Source organism: Corvus hawaiiensis, chromosome 11, assembly GCF_020740725.1.
Source record: "Corvus hawaiiensis isolate bCorHaw1 chromosome 11, bCorHaw1.pri.cur, whole genome shotgun sequence".
Lineage (NCBI taxonomy): Eukaryota > Metazoa > Chordata > Aves > Passeriformes > Corvidae > Corvus > Corvus hawaiiensis.
This window is the reverse complement of record NC_063223.1, coordinates 8,855,378-8,873,771: the sequence shown is the minus strand read 5'-3', so window position 1 is coordinate 8,873,771 and position 18,394 is coordinate 8,855,378. Positions and strand designations below refer to the sequence as shown.

Below are 18,394 nucleotides of genomic sequence, written 5' to 3'. Positions count from 1 at the left end.
AAATAAAGTGCTAGCTCAGAACTAGCAATAGTTTTTTCCCTCCAAAAGTTTGTAGTTGTAGACTCTATAGGGATGAATTTCTACTACGTGCATATATATAATAACATCCTCTATAATAAACCTGTATATTTTAGGTGTCACTTAAAATCTGGCCCTTTAGAGATACTGATTTAAGAGGCTCAGTACATATTTTAAAATCTCATTATATAGAATTAGAAATTAGGTTCTTTGAAAAATCAGTCCCAAGTGACAGAAGTCTCTATCAAATGATAGAGACTTGCTTGCTTTTCCTTCCTTCATTTATTTAATACATCATTCAGCCAACATGTCCAACTCCTCCCTTAGAGGTTTACAAAGCACACAGCAAGTTAGCTTGCATCTAACTGCAGAATAGCCAGGTTAGTAAGGAACAGGAATTTATAGCAAAGCCTTCCTTTCATCTGGGGCAAAAAGCTTTGAATCTCATAAAGCCAACGTAGTAAACTTCCAAGCCAAGGTATTTCACAGAGGTAGCTGGGGCTCATTGCTAACTTGATGGAATTAATGGAAGTTTTACAGTTTACACTTTACTTAAAACCACCTTGTTCCCAAATAGAGAAATGCACAGTAGGCAGGGTAAAAAATATATAAAAAATAATAACACAACCCAAAAACCACATCAACAAGAACCTGAAGTGATATGTACATGCAACTTTTAATTCAAAAAGCAAGGCTAACCTAAATAAAAGGAGTACACATGAGAAGAGCAACACAGATTCATCCTGCAAGCAGCTGAGGAATTGCTATTGTCAGCCTCTTCCTGCTGTGAGATCCCGGGTGCTCACACCCAACAGCTTCTGTCTTGGCTAAGGCAGGGCTGAGGCCAGAAGCTGGCATTGCCTTTAGGAGTGCAGCACTCGAGATGAAATGCAGAGCAGAATTTAAGCTCCTCAGTTAGTTCAGCTGCAGACCACAGGCATACAGTCCATGCCTTTCTGCTTTTACCTGCAACACTTTATTTTAAATTGGGTCTTGTCCCTAGGGCTCCATATTAAAGGAGTTGCTCACACAATGAAACAAGAGTCAGAAGCTTTGGACGTGTCAGGACAAATCCCACCAAATGTAAATTAGTGTAATGTACAGATTTATGCTGGCTTACATGGCACTAGAAAGGGAAAGGCAGTAACTCAAACCACTGCACAGGCTCCCAACAACAGTGATGATAAGCATTGCTTTTCTAAGGCTGAAAGAAGGTTCTGGGAAAGGAAGATAAATCAAAACATGTCATCTTTGAAAGGGGAGCAATGCAGGAGCTAAGCCCCAGTGGCTTCACAAACACCCATCTCTTCCCAGTAAAACAGGCTTTGGTGTTATTCAGTAAGTAAGTTTTGCAACAGTTTTCATTCTAGTTAAAATTGCATGAGGGTTCATTAATTTTAATGCTGTGTGATTTGCTGTGCCCATACCTAGGAATGCACCAAACCCTGGAAGTGTTTGCCTGTTGGCAGAGGAATGAGTCCTGCTCACTCAGCCCTGCTCCCTCCTCCTGCTCCAGAACTGGGCTGCAGCAGGACACTACCTTTGGTGCCTTTAGAGCTGACCTTGCTGACCTCCAGCAGCTGCCCAGGACCATGTCCCCAGCCAGGCATCCTGGTTTCACTTGCCCTCTGAAAGCCACCACCCTGTCAGGGACAGGGAACAGGGCGGGTCAGGGCCCCTTCCAAACACCGAGGCTGAGGCAGAGCCTGTGCAAGGGCACAAGCCCTCTCAGCTTGTGCAAGTTCACACAGAACGTGGGTCTGTATTCTCTAAAAATCAAACACCCCCCTCAAAGAGAAATCTTGCTGGTATGTCAATTATGACAAACGCTCCTGATCAGGAAACTGAACCTGTGAGCTCAACTTGCATTTTAAAGGCATTTACTCCTATATTTTGGTGCATTCTCTTGATCTGAGATAATAAATCAAGCACATTGAGCTACTTTTTTTCCATGTAACAAGGGGGTTTATCAGCACACCTCTGGTGGAATATTAACTCCAGTGTTTCGCTAGGAAGAGGCTGAATTTAATCTGGATTGCAATTGGAGAGCAGGAAAGAAAAAAGGTCAGAGCAAACATGGCACCATTATTAAAGAAATGGGTTAATTATCAACCACGGGTATGAAACTGTGGAAACATGACAGCAGCCCAGTCCTGCTGACGATGATGCTGGCTGCTGGACAAGCAGAAAGCAATCCAGACTGGTTGCAACAGGAAAGGGATTAAAGCTCTCACATTGTTACATAACTAAAGAAGCTGGTTCTGAAACAGATATCTGTATCTGCAGGGTATTTGGGGTACAACGGTTTTATTAGCCAGAGACACCACAACCAGCAAGGCAGGCTTAATACCCATTAAAAAAATATTTTATGCCTGGTATCAGAGAGCTCTGCAGGGTTCAGAAATGGATCAGACATTTCTTCACATAACAAGAAGAGCCAAAGGCAGCACCTGAAATTCCATAAAAGGCAACAAACACTATGAACAAGGTACATAAAGCCTCCAGCTTCCAGGCATAAACTGCCCTCTGCCTACAAGAGATCAGGACACTCTACCAGGAACCGGTTATTCTTCCCAGCAGGGGCCTGTTTCTAAATGCTACCTTCTAAAACAGATTATATCAACCAGTATTTGCGTCAGGAAAGCAACTGAGAGGACAGCTCACCTGCATCTGCTGTGACACATCCTACACCAAACTAAACAGCATCTGGCAACATGATGATTTCCAAAACCACTCACAAAAACAAAAACAAAAACAGAACCCAGAAAATTTGTAACTGTTACTTTCTTAACTACCACTACAGAGAAAAAAACAACACTATAACAAAATGTTAAATGGCAAATAAAGGCATAGCTACAAAAGAGTAAAAATATCACATCAGCCCAAACCTGCCAAAACTGAAGGAATCATAACAGATAAAAGAAAGTATTACAAGAAAAGTGGGTAAAAATAGAAATGCCAGGGCATGACATGCCTTCGAGTTATAGAAAAAGCATCTGGATTGTCCTCAAATCCCCTCCTGACTGCTGTCTAACTCGGTAATCATCCCTCTTGAGCAACAGGGCTGTCTCAAGCAGAGCAATGGGGCAGTGCCGATTTCTTTTCATCTGATGCCATTTGGGGCAAAGCACCTTCCCAGTCAGACAGGGAACAGTTTGTGCCTTCAGCTACACAGACCTGGGCACAGCCCAGAGCCTGCCTTTCAGCCGAGGTCGGAGCACACGAGGGGACACACACACGACCTTCTGCTTGTGGCCCTGGGGAAGGACCAATCTCCATCCACGGGAACTGCATCAGAACCACCAAAAAACAACTCTGCAAATTAATACACTGGTGCAGCTCGCTCCAGGCAAAAGGAAGAGCACAGAAAGCCTCATCTCAGCCTGTCAAGGTTCAACGAATAAAATTTCCACTTTATTTCCAGAGCCTGCCATTTACTGAGCATTGCTAAAGAGACTCGCTTCTCTTCTGCACCCTCTCTCCTTTCACAAGACCAAATGCAAGGCCTGGTAATGCATCCTCATGGATACACACTACAGAGTGCTGTTCTGTGCAGGGCCACCTGAACACAATGACAACTTAAAATATTTCTTTAAAAAAAAAAACCAGAGAGACAAAACCTTTTCAGCTGAGCAATTTTTATTTTTACAGCAGTTACAGCCAACTGCCTGGCTCAGTATCTGGTACCTGCCACCTATGTCCTTTGCTACAGTGACAGCTACAGAGAAGTAGTTGAAAATGTTTAAGCAAAAGTTGCTTTGTCATTTTGTGAAGCATTAACACCGCTCAATGCTTTAAAAGGACATTACAACAACTTGGCTGTGGATCCAGACTTTCCAGCCTAAATTATGGATTTTATAATGCTCTGAACATCACTTCTAAAAAGCACAGACTTTGGAGTGTCTCTCCTCTGCTGACTCCATGGTCCCCAAAGTCTGAGCCAGGCAGATATTTGAGTTTTCACAGCTAAGCTAAGAGAGGAGAAAATCCCATTCCATAGAAAGCTGAGGAAAACAAACCCGAGCAGCTGCATGTGAAAATAACATGAAGTCCAAAGCCACCGAGTGTGAGCCTTAGGACAGAGAAACAGTCAGGCAAGTGCACAAATGCCTTCCACGGGTTCTGGGTGGAAAGAAACTGAATTTTTTAAAGTCTAACATGGAAACTGCTTTAAGCAATTTGTCATTTTCAATAGAGGTTCTGCAGTAAAAGAGAGATTTCGACAAGTTAAACAACTTCCTACCGGAACGGCTGCATACAATGTTTAAACTACCTCTCACAGACTCCTCAGAAAAGGAGTATTTCTAATTTTGCCATTCAGGAAGACTTTGAAATGTCACTGCTGTTTGATTTGACCAGTGCAGAGGAAATGCAGAGTTGAGAGAAGGGGAAAACAATGCATATACAATACTCTTAATTTTTTTTTAACTTGATTCCAAGGCAGCTATGTGACCCAGTGCTAAGAAATGCAAATATTGCATCTTTACCTCCAAGAGGGAGAAACTTCAGCCATGTTTTCTGTAAATGTTACAACTTAAAGCTCACCAGGGTATTACAAGGCATCAATGTGCAATACCACCTGAAAGAGAGCTGAGGCTGAGAGCCCCTTTTGGCTAAACCTGAGCTAGAAACAATGTTTTTATGGCAAAAAGTCCTCTGAACATGATCCACTACAATGTATCATAATGCTGAAGTCTCTTCTACATCAGGGACTCTGAGGAGAAATAAATACACAATAAATATTCACCACTGTTTCTGCCACCAGTTCAGGCAGCTATCAGCATTCAGCAGTGCTGCTGCTGTGTCCAAGTACTTGAAAGGTGTGTCATTTGCAGGCCTTGATGAAGTTTTGTTTATCAGCTGGTGATGCTCATGGGAAGCCTTTCCTCAGCCAGAGCTCAGGGAGGTGCAGGCTCTGCTTGACAAAGCCCACAGCTTGTTGGAAGACGTCTGAGGTTTATAAAAATGGAGTAGCCAGAGCAGAACAGCATCAAAAGTCACCTATTATTTGTAATAATACAGGAAAAGAGGAATGCCAGTTTTAATTAAGTCTGTAAGATCGCTAAAAAAGCCCCTAACTTTTTGAAGAAAAGTTTTGAACCTTCCTGTTGAGCACACACCCAAGGGCCTGGAGGGCAGGAGGTGCTGCAGGCAGCAGAAACACTCTTTTGTCAGAAATCCACCAACGAGTTACTGCATCCAGAACATCCTGAGCCAGGCTCCAGCCAGGCAGCTGATGGAACCTTCCCTGCCAACTCAATTGCACCGTGGAAAAATGCTTGTACTCCCTGCCAGGGGCGAGATCCCATCCGTGCAGCGACCGCTACGGCAGACGCTGCACCGAGTGAGAGAAGAATACAGAAAATAAAAGCTAACTGTGAGGAGCCAGTTTGGGAGCCAGGGCTCCCTTGTTTCCTCAGCATCCTCAGGGGGAGAGCAGACAGATCACAGCACATTGCAGTGCCAACTCACCCCCACTTGGTCTCAGGACACAGAGCAGCTCAAAGCACCACAGTCCTCGGCAGGACACAGATGACCAGGCTGAGCTACACATCAGCTACACTAAATCAATTTGAAATAGGTTTTGGTTAATCCACTGCAGCCTTTTACTGTTGGGATTGTGACAACTTGCCCAGCTTTTTAGGCAAACAGCAATTCCACACTGGTTTAGGCAAGCCCCAGTGCTGATTATAGCATCTTTTACAGACAAGATACAAAAAGCCCTCTGCAATGTGTTACGTTAGCACATGTTTAAATTTAAGCAATCTCATTTTTACTGGGTCTTTTCTCATGTGCAACAACTTCAGCAGATCCAAATTTGCCAGTCTGCAATATGACCAAGATATCCTATCCCAGCTCAGAACTATGTAAAAAACCCCTCTTTGTATTTAGCTGCTGGAAAAACCAACACGTGGGTTCTTCCAGCATCAACTAATACAACTGGAAAATTGGCAACAGAAAACAAAAATAAATGGAAAAGTCACCTTGGATAGTGCCTAAGCCATCTCTTTTGCAGATAAAAATTTCAGCCTTTAACATGTTTTACAAGCACAAATTAAAAAAAACTACATGGCATTTTATGGAAACAGTGTCTTGGCAAAGCTCCACCTGAGCAGGGCAACCTGGCAATGCAAGAAGGGAGCTGCTCCAGCTGAGGCAATTTACCCTTTTCCCCTGTTTTAATAAGGATCTGGGAAGTAGCAGAGCCCCACAGCACAGCAAGAGGGAGCCAAGATTTGTGGGTCCATGCCCTTGTCACAAACATCCCAACAGAGCCACCCAGCCTTTGTGCTTGGCTTTCCCCCCTCCACACATGACCTGAGGTCTTTGCAGCCCTCACTCTTCTCCTGTAAACAGCCAAGTAGGGACAACTCTCTCAGGTCCATGCACTGCCTGGCACAAGAGGGCCCCAAACTTATCATGCTTGACAGACTGACATCATGCATCCAGGTATTCACCACGTTTCCCATCCTCATAAAGGAATGACCTTGTGTTTAAGTGTAACTCCACCTGCCCCTGGAATGAGGGAGCTAAATGCCACTTTATGGCCTTTAACATGCCAGAGACCTCTGTGCACGACGAAACTGGGCACAGTTCCGAGATAAAATTTATAGGTGTACTCTGGATTTCCCTCCTGCACTCTCGAAATGACTCACAGGGGCCAGACAAAGGTCTAGATAGCAGCTATCTAGCTAGCATTTGTCAGGAAAAGGGAATCTGGATCCTCTTCAGCAGCTGTATCACATAACCTGAAAGCCATTAAGGTCTCATGAGCAAACTATCTTTCAAAACCAACATGCTCCTGCAGATGATTTACAGGACAAGTATCACCAAAACAGTTTCACCACAGGAACTGTGGGGTTTTTTACAGGATCAGAGGCTGCCCATGCATCTCGTGATGAGATAATGGGCATGGGAACTGTTCTCAGCCATAATGGTGGTGGTTTCATACTCTTCCTTTTCAGCTTCCAAATAGCTGTGCCAACAACAAATTTTAGCACTCGTGGCGAAATCCATGGCACTGGCTGTTTAGCAACCTGAGCTGCTGAAATCACGGGATTAGTTTCCACTAAAAAGGAAAAATTAAGAGTGAAGAAAAGGCGACTCTGGATCTTTTCACTGAAGCAGCATTTGACAATATGGATGCTAAAGTGAAAAAGTTAAATATATATATTCATATATACACACCAGTCACATATTCTCAGAGTCTCACCCAAGAATTCAAACAATTTTGATGGTTGACACAATATTTTCACAATCTCCTCCTCTTGGAATGGGTGCAGGCTGTGTGTAGATATAAAATTTTCCCCTATATGTAACCTCACCAAGCAGCCAACCCTTGGACCAGCACAGCCCTGATTTCCTCAGTGCCCATCTGGATTTTGCCCAGAGCAGTTCCATGCCTCCCACAGAAAGCCAGAGACAGACAGTGGGGGTTTAATTGCCTTGCTCCACCTGTAGCAAACAAAGCTTCCTGCAACATGAGGGATTTATAGACTGTAGCTTAGTCCAGACAAAAATAGCTCCACGTGAAATTGGGTGAACAATCTCAGCATGCCCATATCTCTTCATTAAAAAAAAATAAAAGGAAAGCTACGGTACATGTATAAAAGCATTTGGCAGCTCAGATCTCCACTTGGAAACAGTTTGATTAATAAAAGCCAATGGTAGGTGACAGGGAGGACTCCACAGTGCACACAGACTATACAAAAGTTAACAAAACACTATATACCATTGCTAAGCAAGTTTAGTATTTGCACATCAAACAAATACACAGCATTTGCTGGGGTACCAGCAGAAGACAATCTAACAACAACAAAGCAAACCATCCCCTCCCAAGAAGCAAACAACTTACTGATCTTATTCAGAAACAACAGATTCTGTGATCCTCAGAGTCCCTGCTGAGCAGCCAGCAGAACCTCTAGACTTGCTCATGCAGCCAGGGTGCTGCTGCTCCTCTCAACCACCACCAGAGCACATTGAGAAGATATTCTATATTACTCACTTCATTGTTTAAGGAAAAATGCATAGCAAGGAAAAGAGAAGGATATGATTCTTTGTTTTGCATCAGACTAATCCCTTTTGCACCCACAGGACAGGGAGAGAACAAAGCCTGGGCTGGACCAGTGGCTGCCAAAGCCCCATCAGGACACCCTGTCTTCCAGTGCTTTCCCCCAGGCAGCAGAACTGAGAAGAGGAGACTCAGCTTGGAGACAGCAGTGTCCCCAAATTCAGCCGAACTGCAGACATCTCATCCCTCCAGCTTACCAGGATCAGCTCCCCCAGGGCTGTGCTCTGCCACACGTCCCCCACCGCACCCGTGCCATGCAGGGGAGCCGTGCACTGTCCTGGGGCAGCATGAGTTCCTGCAGGCAGCACATCCGAACAGAACATTCGACAGCAAAGCTAAAGCTGCATCGCAGAGTCACAGAATGGTTTAAGTTGGAAGGGACCTTAAAGATCATTCAGTTCTGACATCCCCTGCCATGGGCAGGCACACCTTCCACTATCCCACCTTGCTCCAGACCTCATCAAACCTGGCCTTGGGCACTTCCAGGGATGGGGCAGCCACAGCTTCTCTGGGCGACCTGTGCCAGGCCCTCACCCCACTCATCCATTCAGTGAAAGCTTTCTTCTTTGTATCTAGCCTAACCCTTCCCTTTTCCTGCTTAAAGTCATTCCCCCTTATCTTATCACTATGCACCTTTGTAAAAAGTCCCTCTCCAGATCTCCTGTATGGCCAGAACAAGATGGTGGGCTGGACTACTCTGGGACTGGGGACTGTCACTGGTGAGAAAGAGCCATGCTCCTGGCTGGTCCTGCAGGAAACACTTAGCCTGTTTTTAGGGACAGCCTCAGTATCACTAACAACTCCACTAGTGAACAGGGAAACTTCCCCATCCCAAAGCTTTTGGTATCTTTTATGTATCTCCTGCTGCTCACCCCACCTCTCCTCCAGCCATCCCTGGCTTCCCACAAGGCTCCAGAGAATTTCTCCTCTGCAGGCCCAAGCCCCAGGAACATCCACCGGTATCCCTGCCATTTAAATTGCTAATTGGGAGTTCTAGCTGTGCCTTTGGGAAAGGAGGAGGATGGGCATATTCCTTGCTATTTTTAAGAAAAGTCATTTTGCAGTTATTCTGCAGCCCAGGTCCTCACCTGCCCAGTTCAGCTTGTTTGGGAGGCAACTTTCCTCTCTTATTCATCCAAAAAACTCCGAGACATCTGTGTCTGTCATCAGTTTGGTCTGACACCCACTTAGTGCAGGATCTGCACCACTGGAATAAGAAAGGTTGAACATCAAAGTTGGGTTTTTTTTAAAGTACACAATATCTGCCCAGCTTTGTTTGTGTTGAGGGAGTGGCTGGATTTTAGGCAGCTTCTTTCTCAAAGGCTTTTTGTTAATAACTAAATGAAAAACCCAGAGCTGAGGTTTTCCTCTTAAAAAACAAGCCAGAGATTAAGGATATGAAGAAAGAAGTCAGTCTCTTCCCACTCTAATTGTACTGAGACACTGACTTGAGGGCTCCAAAATTACAGATGTATAATCCAAGACAATGAACTCTTTACTGAAGGATTAGCAAACCATGCAAAACTGATTCCTTATTCAAATGCCTTGCAATTGTAAGGGCATCTGTTCCACTTTGCAAGTCATCCCAAAGGCTTTGTTTGTTTTGATTTCCTGTTCCATTATGAAGACAGGGCACTTTGCATTATTTTCACACTGTGTAATAAGCATTATTGTTTAGTCTAACAAGGGACAGTTAATGAAATTCAACAAGTATTTTTTAAAACCTTACTTTTAAGTTATGATACAAGCCCTCTCAACTACAAAAACTGGAACTGTTTTTAGTAAAAAGCCAAGTGTGTAAAAATGTAACCCAAAACATCAGGACCTGAAGAAAAAACTGGTTTGTTTCTCCAAGGTCTACTAGGGGCACTTAGAAAAAAAAATCTGCAGGTTTAAATAATATTACTAACACAAAACAGTTCAGCACAAATGAAGCCAGAGTCAGGGCTGGGGACTAACAGAGAGCATGATGCCATCATTCCACCCTGTAGCAGTGGAGTAGTTCTGGAAACCATTTAAAATGTCACAAGAGGGAGGATGGATGGAGTGTGTGACCTTTGGAAACTGAAGGGTGGATCTCAACAAAAATATCCCATTTACTCTGAGCCATACTGCTCCTGCGGGGCCAAGAGAGATGCTGGTCCACCTATTTGGTTCAGGAGGGAAAGCAAATAATTACAATTAAGGGGAAAAAAAAAAATCCTAACCTGCCAACATACCAGCCCGATGCAAAAGCTGCCAAACTGCTCTGGAAACAGGCAGCCTCTTCCACAGCTCTCTCTCAGATCAGTAGATAACAATGTCTGGATGACAGCCTAGGCTTAAGTTTGTTTCCCAACACCAGATCCCTGCAGGAAGGCCCAAACTTAAGCCATCAAAGGCACTGATTCTGTGGATCTCTCTGGGCTGCCAGCTCTGAGCCCCTACCTGCAACAGCTACACCGAGGCAAGCTGCACAAGACCAAAATATAAACTGAGAAAACAAAACATCAAGTGTCAAGAGAGACAAAGAAAATGATGATAGTGGTGAAAATGATGTTTCTGCAGGAGCTGGTCTTGCACGCTCAGCAGCACTGTCACTCAGCGATGAGAAGCTGCTGTTTCCCCAGTCCTGCCAGAGATGCCTCTGGTGACAGGGCAACGGGAGCACGTGAGATCTTCACAGATCACAGGGGGATGACCCATCCCTGCGCCCTTGGCGCAAAAAGGTCACTTCATACTCAGTTTCTGAAAGGCAAAAATAAATCTTTTCCATAGCTGAGCTAGAGAAAAACTCTGAAGAAATATGGACCAGGAGGATCAGCATTTTCTGCTGCTCCAGGAATCGGGATGTGGAGCTCAAACATTGAAGGAGCTCAGACAGGATGCAGAAGTCTGAGTACCAGCCCTCCAAGTACCACTGAGTGCTCACAGCAAGGATCCCTACCTTCAGGTAACATTTTGTCTCAAATTCTCCACAGTCCTTCTATATATTCATGGCACTTGCTCATACAGAACCGCTACTCTGTGCTTTTCACCAAGAAATTTAAGTCACTTGCACCACACAAGGATCAAAACCAAATGCCTTGATTTACAAGTTCCAGTCAAAGTCAGAGGAAGTGTGGAAAAAAAAAACCCAAACACCTGAAATAACTAGCAGGCATAGCTTGTGTCTGGAGTTAAGTAAAGGAATGCAAATAAAAAACTTGGCCAATTATTTTAAAAAACCTCAAGAGAGGTCCCAAGGATCCTGCCCTTGCCCACAGCCCAGATCCTGCTAATGCAATAGAAAAAACCCTTGAGGCAGCAGCATCTTCTCAGCTTCCACATTACTTCAAACTGAGCCATGCTGAAATCTAATGAGAGAGGGCTCAAATCATCAGTTCTGCACAGCCACAAAAGTGCTACTCGGGATATCTTTACACCTTAATGTAGCTGCCCTGGGGCAAATGTTTCCCTGTAAACGCATACACTGCCAAAGGAGCAAGTGTGTTTCCCAGGTATCAGATCAAGAGATACAGGAACAGCCAGAAGAGATGCATGAATGATCACAGCCTGAGCTGAACCAGAAGAAAATAACAATCCCAAACCCAGGAATGCAAGGAGCTATTGCTGGTTTGGCTTTCAAACCTGTTAAAAAAAACTTCTTACATTTCTAACATGGAAGATGAATCTTAAATCTCATGATAGCAGGTCAATAATTCACTCATGCAGGAGTTGTAACTCGGTCTTTAAAACAAGGAACAACATGCAGGACGGTGTTAACGTCTTATTTTGCAATGATGTTGAATGACTGCTCATAATTAGACCATAATTGTGATTTAATTGCTCTGTGATCTGACTGGCCTTAAAGAGAGAGCCAAGAGTCCCACCTCAATGGGTGGAAAGATTAACTTTATTGTGGAAAGCATAATCCCCTTTCATGCCATTAAAAGTATCACATTAATTCCTGGAAATTTTTATAACAGGCATGGGCTCTCATGTCCATCTCTGGGGTGCTACTCCGTGGTTCAGGAGAGGATGGATGGTTGCTTTGGCACAAGCAGGATCAACTTCTAAATCCTGGCTAGCACTACACTGTAAATTCAGGCACAGTAAAGATAAGGTCTTCCTCAAGGCAGTATTTTAATACAAGACATACACGTTTCGTGACTACTAAGTGCAGTACTTCTTTAAGTACTTCTTTAAAGAAAGAAGACTACTGATTTGCAGCAAAATATGCTCCAAGTGAGAGAAGAAGAGATTTTGCCTTTTTTTTTTGTTTTACATTTCATTTGTGACTACTCCAACTGTCACCCAGCAAGTCAGCTGAAAACAGGACTTACAAATTCAAAATACAAGAACATCACCCAGGTTTTCAGATGGCAAGATTTCTTTCTCTCCACTTGGGTCCTAAAAAAATTTGGGTCAGATGGAAAAATGACTGAGAAAGCACACCATGCAAGCGATTGGCACTGAGCTAGCAGAGACTGAAGGAAAACACTTTTTGGAGCTCATGCATGACGCTGCAGAGGTAAACTGGGAACAGCACGAGCTCACTGCCTAAACGGCCCCTCCCTTTGCTGGCCCAGCACATCAATCCCAAACTCTGCTCCACGCAGGCACCAGCACTCACTGCCAGGCTCTGCAACGCCAGGCACCAGCACTTAGCGTGGGATGTTCAGCATCACCACTTACAAAGTGACACTCTGCTTCCATGTGTCTGCTAAACCACCCAACACACAGGAATTTACACATGCATCAAACTTTTCCTTCCTTTTTCTAATGTTTTACAAAAAAAAAAAACCACAAAAAAACCCCCCAGAAATTATCTCATGAGCTCTCTCAAAAATTAAAAGGAAAAGATTCAAATACTCAATCTCACGCAAACTTTTTGAAAGAAGCTGGTTTTGCTCACATTAATACATGTAACTGAGTTTAACATCTCGTGTATAGCAGATGCCAGGCTGACATTGAAGCACTGAGTCACTGCACTGTATTTCAGAATTTATCTTAGGGTCAAGTTAATGTTTGAAAAGAAACAAATGCAGCTGATAGCACTGGGTAAACAGTGACTGTTTCTGCTTGGGATCACGCCTGCTCCTGTTTGCCCTGCACAGGGCTAAAAAAAGCCCCACAAGCACCCTCAACTCCTCCCTACCGTGGGATCATCCCAGCTGCAAAGTCCGATCAAAATTATTAATTGCATAAACTGCTCTCAGAACCTCCTGGTTTCAAAACGATTGGTCATTAGGAGCTTGGGATTATGAGACTTTTTAGGGAAGCAAAGCATTGAAATGAGAACTAAAAAAAGCAATATAAAAATAAATTTACGAACATATTAACTTTGACAGTTTCCCATACCAAGCATCTGGCTTGGTATGGTTTGGCACAGGTCATCAAACCAAGGAGCAAAAAAAACCTGGAAATCTCTCTGAATGTGCCCATCTCACTGAGGGGAATGGAAACCCAGATACCTTGCCTCAAACAAAATATGATCCATTTTTTATAGATACAGTCTTAATTCTTCTCTTTTGGAGGATGGCACAACAAACTTCTATTTTGCTGGACTCTGTTAACCAAGATCCATGAGAATCAATGGTGCACCCGATTTTATAACTGATCTATCCAGTGCAATCAATTAACAATTTATCAAAGTGAGCTATTTTGACAAATGTGAAATGTATTCAAGGAAGCTACAATATTCACAGTACAGCTGGGAAATCACTATGTTAAGGCAATGTCAGCTTTACACAAGAATATGTGACCACTGCTCCTGTAATTCAATCTATTAATTCCATACTCTCTGACCAAGTAATAATAAAAATGCATTTATTAAGTCCACAGAAGTTAATTGCCAATTTCGTCAGAACTTAGGCACAGATGTTAGATGGAAACAGTCAGTCATAAAAGCACTACATGTTAACTGAGGTTTTTTCACACATTTGACAGTTCTGAAAGTTACTAAGATACATGGCAGCAAGATTCTTCCTCTCTCTCCCCCAAAACAGGCAACTATAATGGTACAGTTTTATTCTTAAATGCAATAGCAAAAAAGGGTGCCTATGGGGAAAAGGAAGGGAAAGCTCCATTAAAGTTCTTTAGCCTTCTTCACTCTTCCTCCCAGGCTGAGCAAAGGACCAAGAAATCCCATATGACCAGTATTAAATACCAGTATTCCCATCAAGGGATTTCATAGAGGTTCCCCCGTTTTGTACTTACTTTTCCAACTTACCACTCACAAAAGAGAGAAAAAAATATTGCATGTGAACCTGTAAGTCTACAAACTCTGGTTTAATAATAAAGCCCATGAGCAGCCTAATCCACCTACATTTCACATCCTAGTCTCTTCTCTTTCACCAAGTGCAAGGTCACAACTGTTATTTTCTCTGCTCATGCTTGCAGATGACTGACTTATTTATAGTAAATTTCCTGTTTTTCCAGCCTTGTAAATGTCATACAAAACAGACAGGCAATAAAATGTATACATTTCCAGGCTAATACTGCCCCAGCACTTCAGCACCAGTCAATTAGGGACTACAAACGGGGACAAGGAGGAAAATCACAGTTAAAAATGTGTTTGCAATCTTACCTGCACACTCCTTTGCTGTCTGCTCTAGTGCCACACACTTTCTATTGAATGACAGTTGCTATTCCCATAATCAGATTTTTAATTAATACAGAAGTAATAAATTTTAATTAAAATACTCTCCTTTTTAATGCTTATGATTCTGATACATGAGTGAGATCCCTGCTTTGCACAGAGCAGCGTGCAGATGCCAGGCTATCATTGACAGGCACAGGGAACTGCTTTCCAGACCACAAAAATATTTAGTGACTTAAAAACCAAATATTTATTTCTATTCCACATTCTTGGCCAATAAAGCATTTTTTAAAAATATGGAGAAAGAAATAAAAGGAAACTACAATCCCACAGTAACCAGGGGCTTGGTTCTCAGCTCTGGATGAGAACAGTCCAAGGTTTAAGTGCTTGCCCTGACTTATAGACTGGTTTTCCTCCTACTTTCCAGGTAAACCCAACCAGTACACTAAAACTCAGTTCTCTGCCCATTCTTTTGACCGTATTATAGAGCTGAGACACATTTACCACCAAGTTCTATTGTCTGCAGTTTATTCCCAGGACACGTTTTATTTGTACTAGCCCATGTTTCCAAAACAAAAAAAAGTTTGATCACAAGTTGTTTAGTTGGGAAGGGTTTTATACACACCTTCCTTCATCCACCAACACTGATCACATTGCAACACCACAAGCTGTATTTTAATACTTCTGCTAAAACAATCAGTATGTAAAAAAACTCTGCCTAATTTCCTCATACTTTTCGTCATGCTTTTCTCCCCCTCCCACCTGGGCAGGGAAACCAGCAGGCTGAGTTTCCCTCACCACTTCCCAGTGAAGTGAACGTAGCAGGGAAAATAGGCATTTGTTTAAAGAGACCTGGTTTTTTTTGGGTGTTTGACACTGTTTGCTGGAATATTGCGACTGAGTCCTGGAAGGGACTAACAAGTAGCCGTGCTTTGGTGGATCAGCTCCGGGACAGGTGGTGGAGGAGGAGTGCCACGGCTCAGCTCCTCTCCGACACCCCATCGCTGTGATCTGCTCTGGCTCCGGAGGTTTGAAGGATGGCTGTGAAACAAGTGCCTGCAGCCCTTCATCGCAGCTCATCAGTGAGCCCAGGAACAAGACTTCAGGTGACAGTCCTGCCAGCTGGCCATAAATTCTGTCTGCAGCTACCAGCTGGGCTAACAAAGCACAGGAAAAAAAAACCCTCTCGCACCACAAGCCAGAGTGAAACCCTCACCTTTAGGATGCACACATCTGGATTACAACTAAACTTTCCCCTAAGGAATGTCTTGGGCAACACAAAGAAAATTTCCCTTCCTTCCTGCACTTGGAGCTGACCTCAGGGTGATCCTCTGCCTCTCACACCTCCAGCTGTCCATCTGCAGTCCTGCTCCTCCTGCCCATCCAACCAGCTTCGGTGGCTGCGGCAGCACCAACAGTTTTCTGGTACTAAATTGAAGTCCTGCCCCGGAAATCCCAAGCCCATTAGCCAGACCTGCTAGCTAACCTGTTGAGCGACTGTTGAGTACAGACGGATGTGAAGTGGCATCTTTTTAATCCAGCATGGGAGGACTCTTCCTATCCTCTTCCTCAGCCAAACGGGAAAACTACCTGTCCCTTCACCTGTGTGCTGCAAGGCTGGCAGCACGGATGTGCCCTCACCTAGGGCAAACCAGGGGGGAAAAAAGGTAAATCTGAGCAGCCTTTCAATCACAGAGGGAAGATGCAGGAGGGTCCAAGCTTTTTCTTCCCACGGTGGCAAACACACGCTGCACTTTCAGAACAAGACTCCACTAATCACTCAGCAGCTCCAAAGGATGCTCAGCTGCTGGAGAAGGGAATTCCTGCCCCATTCCCCCAGCTGTGACGCTCTCTCAGACTCTCCAAGGGTCAGCCGGACACCGAGCCCCCCCGGACAAGCGCGGGTTCCCCGCAGGGAAGGCTGCCGGCTCCGCAGTGCCTTTGGGAAAGTCTCACACAATTGCTCGCTGCGCTTAGCGCAGGGCACAGGACTGCGGCTGCAGACGGGTCCGGACGTGGAGGTGCCTGTGCATCACTGCCCTCGCAGAAGGTGCGCACACGCGTGGGTGCACCGGGACCCCGTCCGTGCCTCTCTCGAGGCCCTGCGCTGCCCCGAAGGGCTGATGCTCGCCACCCCCGGCACCGCACTGGCCCGTGGCCACCCTGCCCCACACCCCCCGCGGGCAGCGCGGAGCGGGGTCCCCCCGTCCCGCCGCGTCGCTCCGCGTCTTCCTCGCACCTTGTCGGACGGCTTTCACCACGATGGGGTCCTTGCAGCTCCGGATCACTTCCAGCACGTCGTAGCGCGGCAGCCCCGACACGCGGACCCCCTGCACCTCCAGCAGCAGCTCGCCCTCGCTCAGCGCCGCCTCGCCGTCCCCCGCCGCCGCGCCCGCGTACGGGAACTCGCCGTGCTCCGCGCCGCCGAGCAGAACGAAGCCCAGCTGCCCGCCGGGCCCGCGGGTCAGCGCGCACTGCCGCACCCGGCTGGACCAGTGGTTCTTCTTCTGCACGACCCGCGACATGGCGCTGCGCGTCCCTCCGCGCCCGCGGAGCGCGCTCGGCAGGTGCGCAGGGGGCGCGGACCCGCCGCCCGCTCAGGCCATCGCCGCCCGCCCGGCTCCGCGCCCGCGGAGGGCGCGCACCGCCTCCCGCCCGCCCCTCCGCGCTGTCCCTTCTCCCCTCTTATTAAGAAAAAAAAATTCAAAAATAAATTTAAAGCGCTGAAAAAGCAAATCCGGCAGCCGCACGCTGTTGCCGCCCCTCTCCGCGGGCGCTGCGCGGGGCGCGGAGCCTTTCAGGCGATACAAAGCGCCGTTTGTTTTGTTCCAGTTCGGTCCGTCCCGCTCCGCCGCGCTCCGCGCCGCCGGCGCAGGCGCCCTGGCACGGCCCGCCCCGGCCCCCGCCCGCTCCCCGCCCCCGGCACGGCACGGCCGGCGCGGCCCCCCCGCCCCACGTGCGGCCCCGGCTCCTCCCCGCTCCCACGGACAACTTTCCCGAAGGGAGAAGTCAGCGCCGGCGCCCCTCGGGCGGTGGCGAGGGTGAACCCCCCCCGGCAGGAATCATCTTTCTCCGAGAGGGGCCGGAGCGCGGGTGCTCTGTCCCGCGCCACCGAGAGCTCAGCTCAGCTCCCGGAGATGCTCATGTTTCAGGGGACGAGGGATGGCAGAACTTTGCTTTCCCGAGAGGATTTCTAGGATTTTCCTAGTTGCAAACCTCTGCAATCACTTCTTACCTGTGCTTTCCAGGGGTTTGTTACAGAAGGGGACACAAAGTACAAGTCCTGAGGAAAAACTTGCACAAGCCCATCATTAAAATGGTATCAAAGCGCTTGCACAAGGCTGAGTGAAATTCGTGCTCCTACTCTTAGTTCTTCACTCCACTTTTTGATTGAGTGTTCGAATTTGAGACATTAATGATGTTCTCACATTGTCCTGTCCTCCTGTAATTGTTTAGAAGCTGGACAGACCAATAACGAGGTCTGGCTGCCTGGGGACAGGGACAGGCATTCATTTGTTTGTCCTTGGCCACAACTCTTCAGAGTCACTCAGAACTGGTGCAAAACTCAAAAGAGGAAAATAAGTAAGCGTGCACGTACCAGCTGTCCCTTCCAGGTCATGTTCCATGCTTCCAAACCTGAAAGCCAGGCCTCATTTTGAGCAGTCTTATGCATGACCGAACCCCTTCCAGCAAGGAATTCAGTTGTCAGATGTGTGCGTGTCCCATTTTGCTGCTAATCAGGA

The 18,394-nt window shown here is 45.9% G+C and overlaps 1 protein-coding gene across 27 annotated transcripts in view; it reads right to left on the bottom strand.

The window, feature by feature from the left end:
- The window catches only part of MAGI1 (membrane associated guanylate kinase, WW and PDZ domain containing 1), a 335,447-nt gene extending 318,204 nt beyond the window's left edge, over positions 1–17,243 (bottom strand). For 8 of the 27 annotated variants that reach the window (XM_048316048.1, XM_048316053.1, XM_048316057.1 and 5 more), the window contains exon 1: positions 16,891–17,239. In XM_048316048.1, the coding sequence (XP_048172005.1) occupies positions 16,891–17,176 (286 nt within the window). In that variant the 5' untranslated portion in view covers positions 17,177–17,239. Of the gene's footprint in view, positions 1–16,890 lie in introns of all 27 variants that reach the window. The other 19 variants (XM_048316052.1, XM_048316055.1, XM_048316062.1 and 16 more) reach the window with 5 other exon arrangements.
- Positions 17,244–18,394: the final 1,151 nt, after the last annotated feature.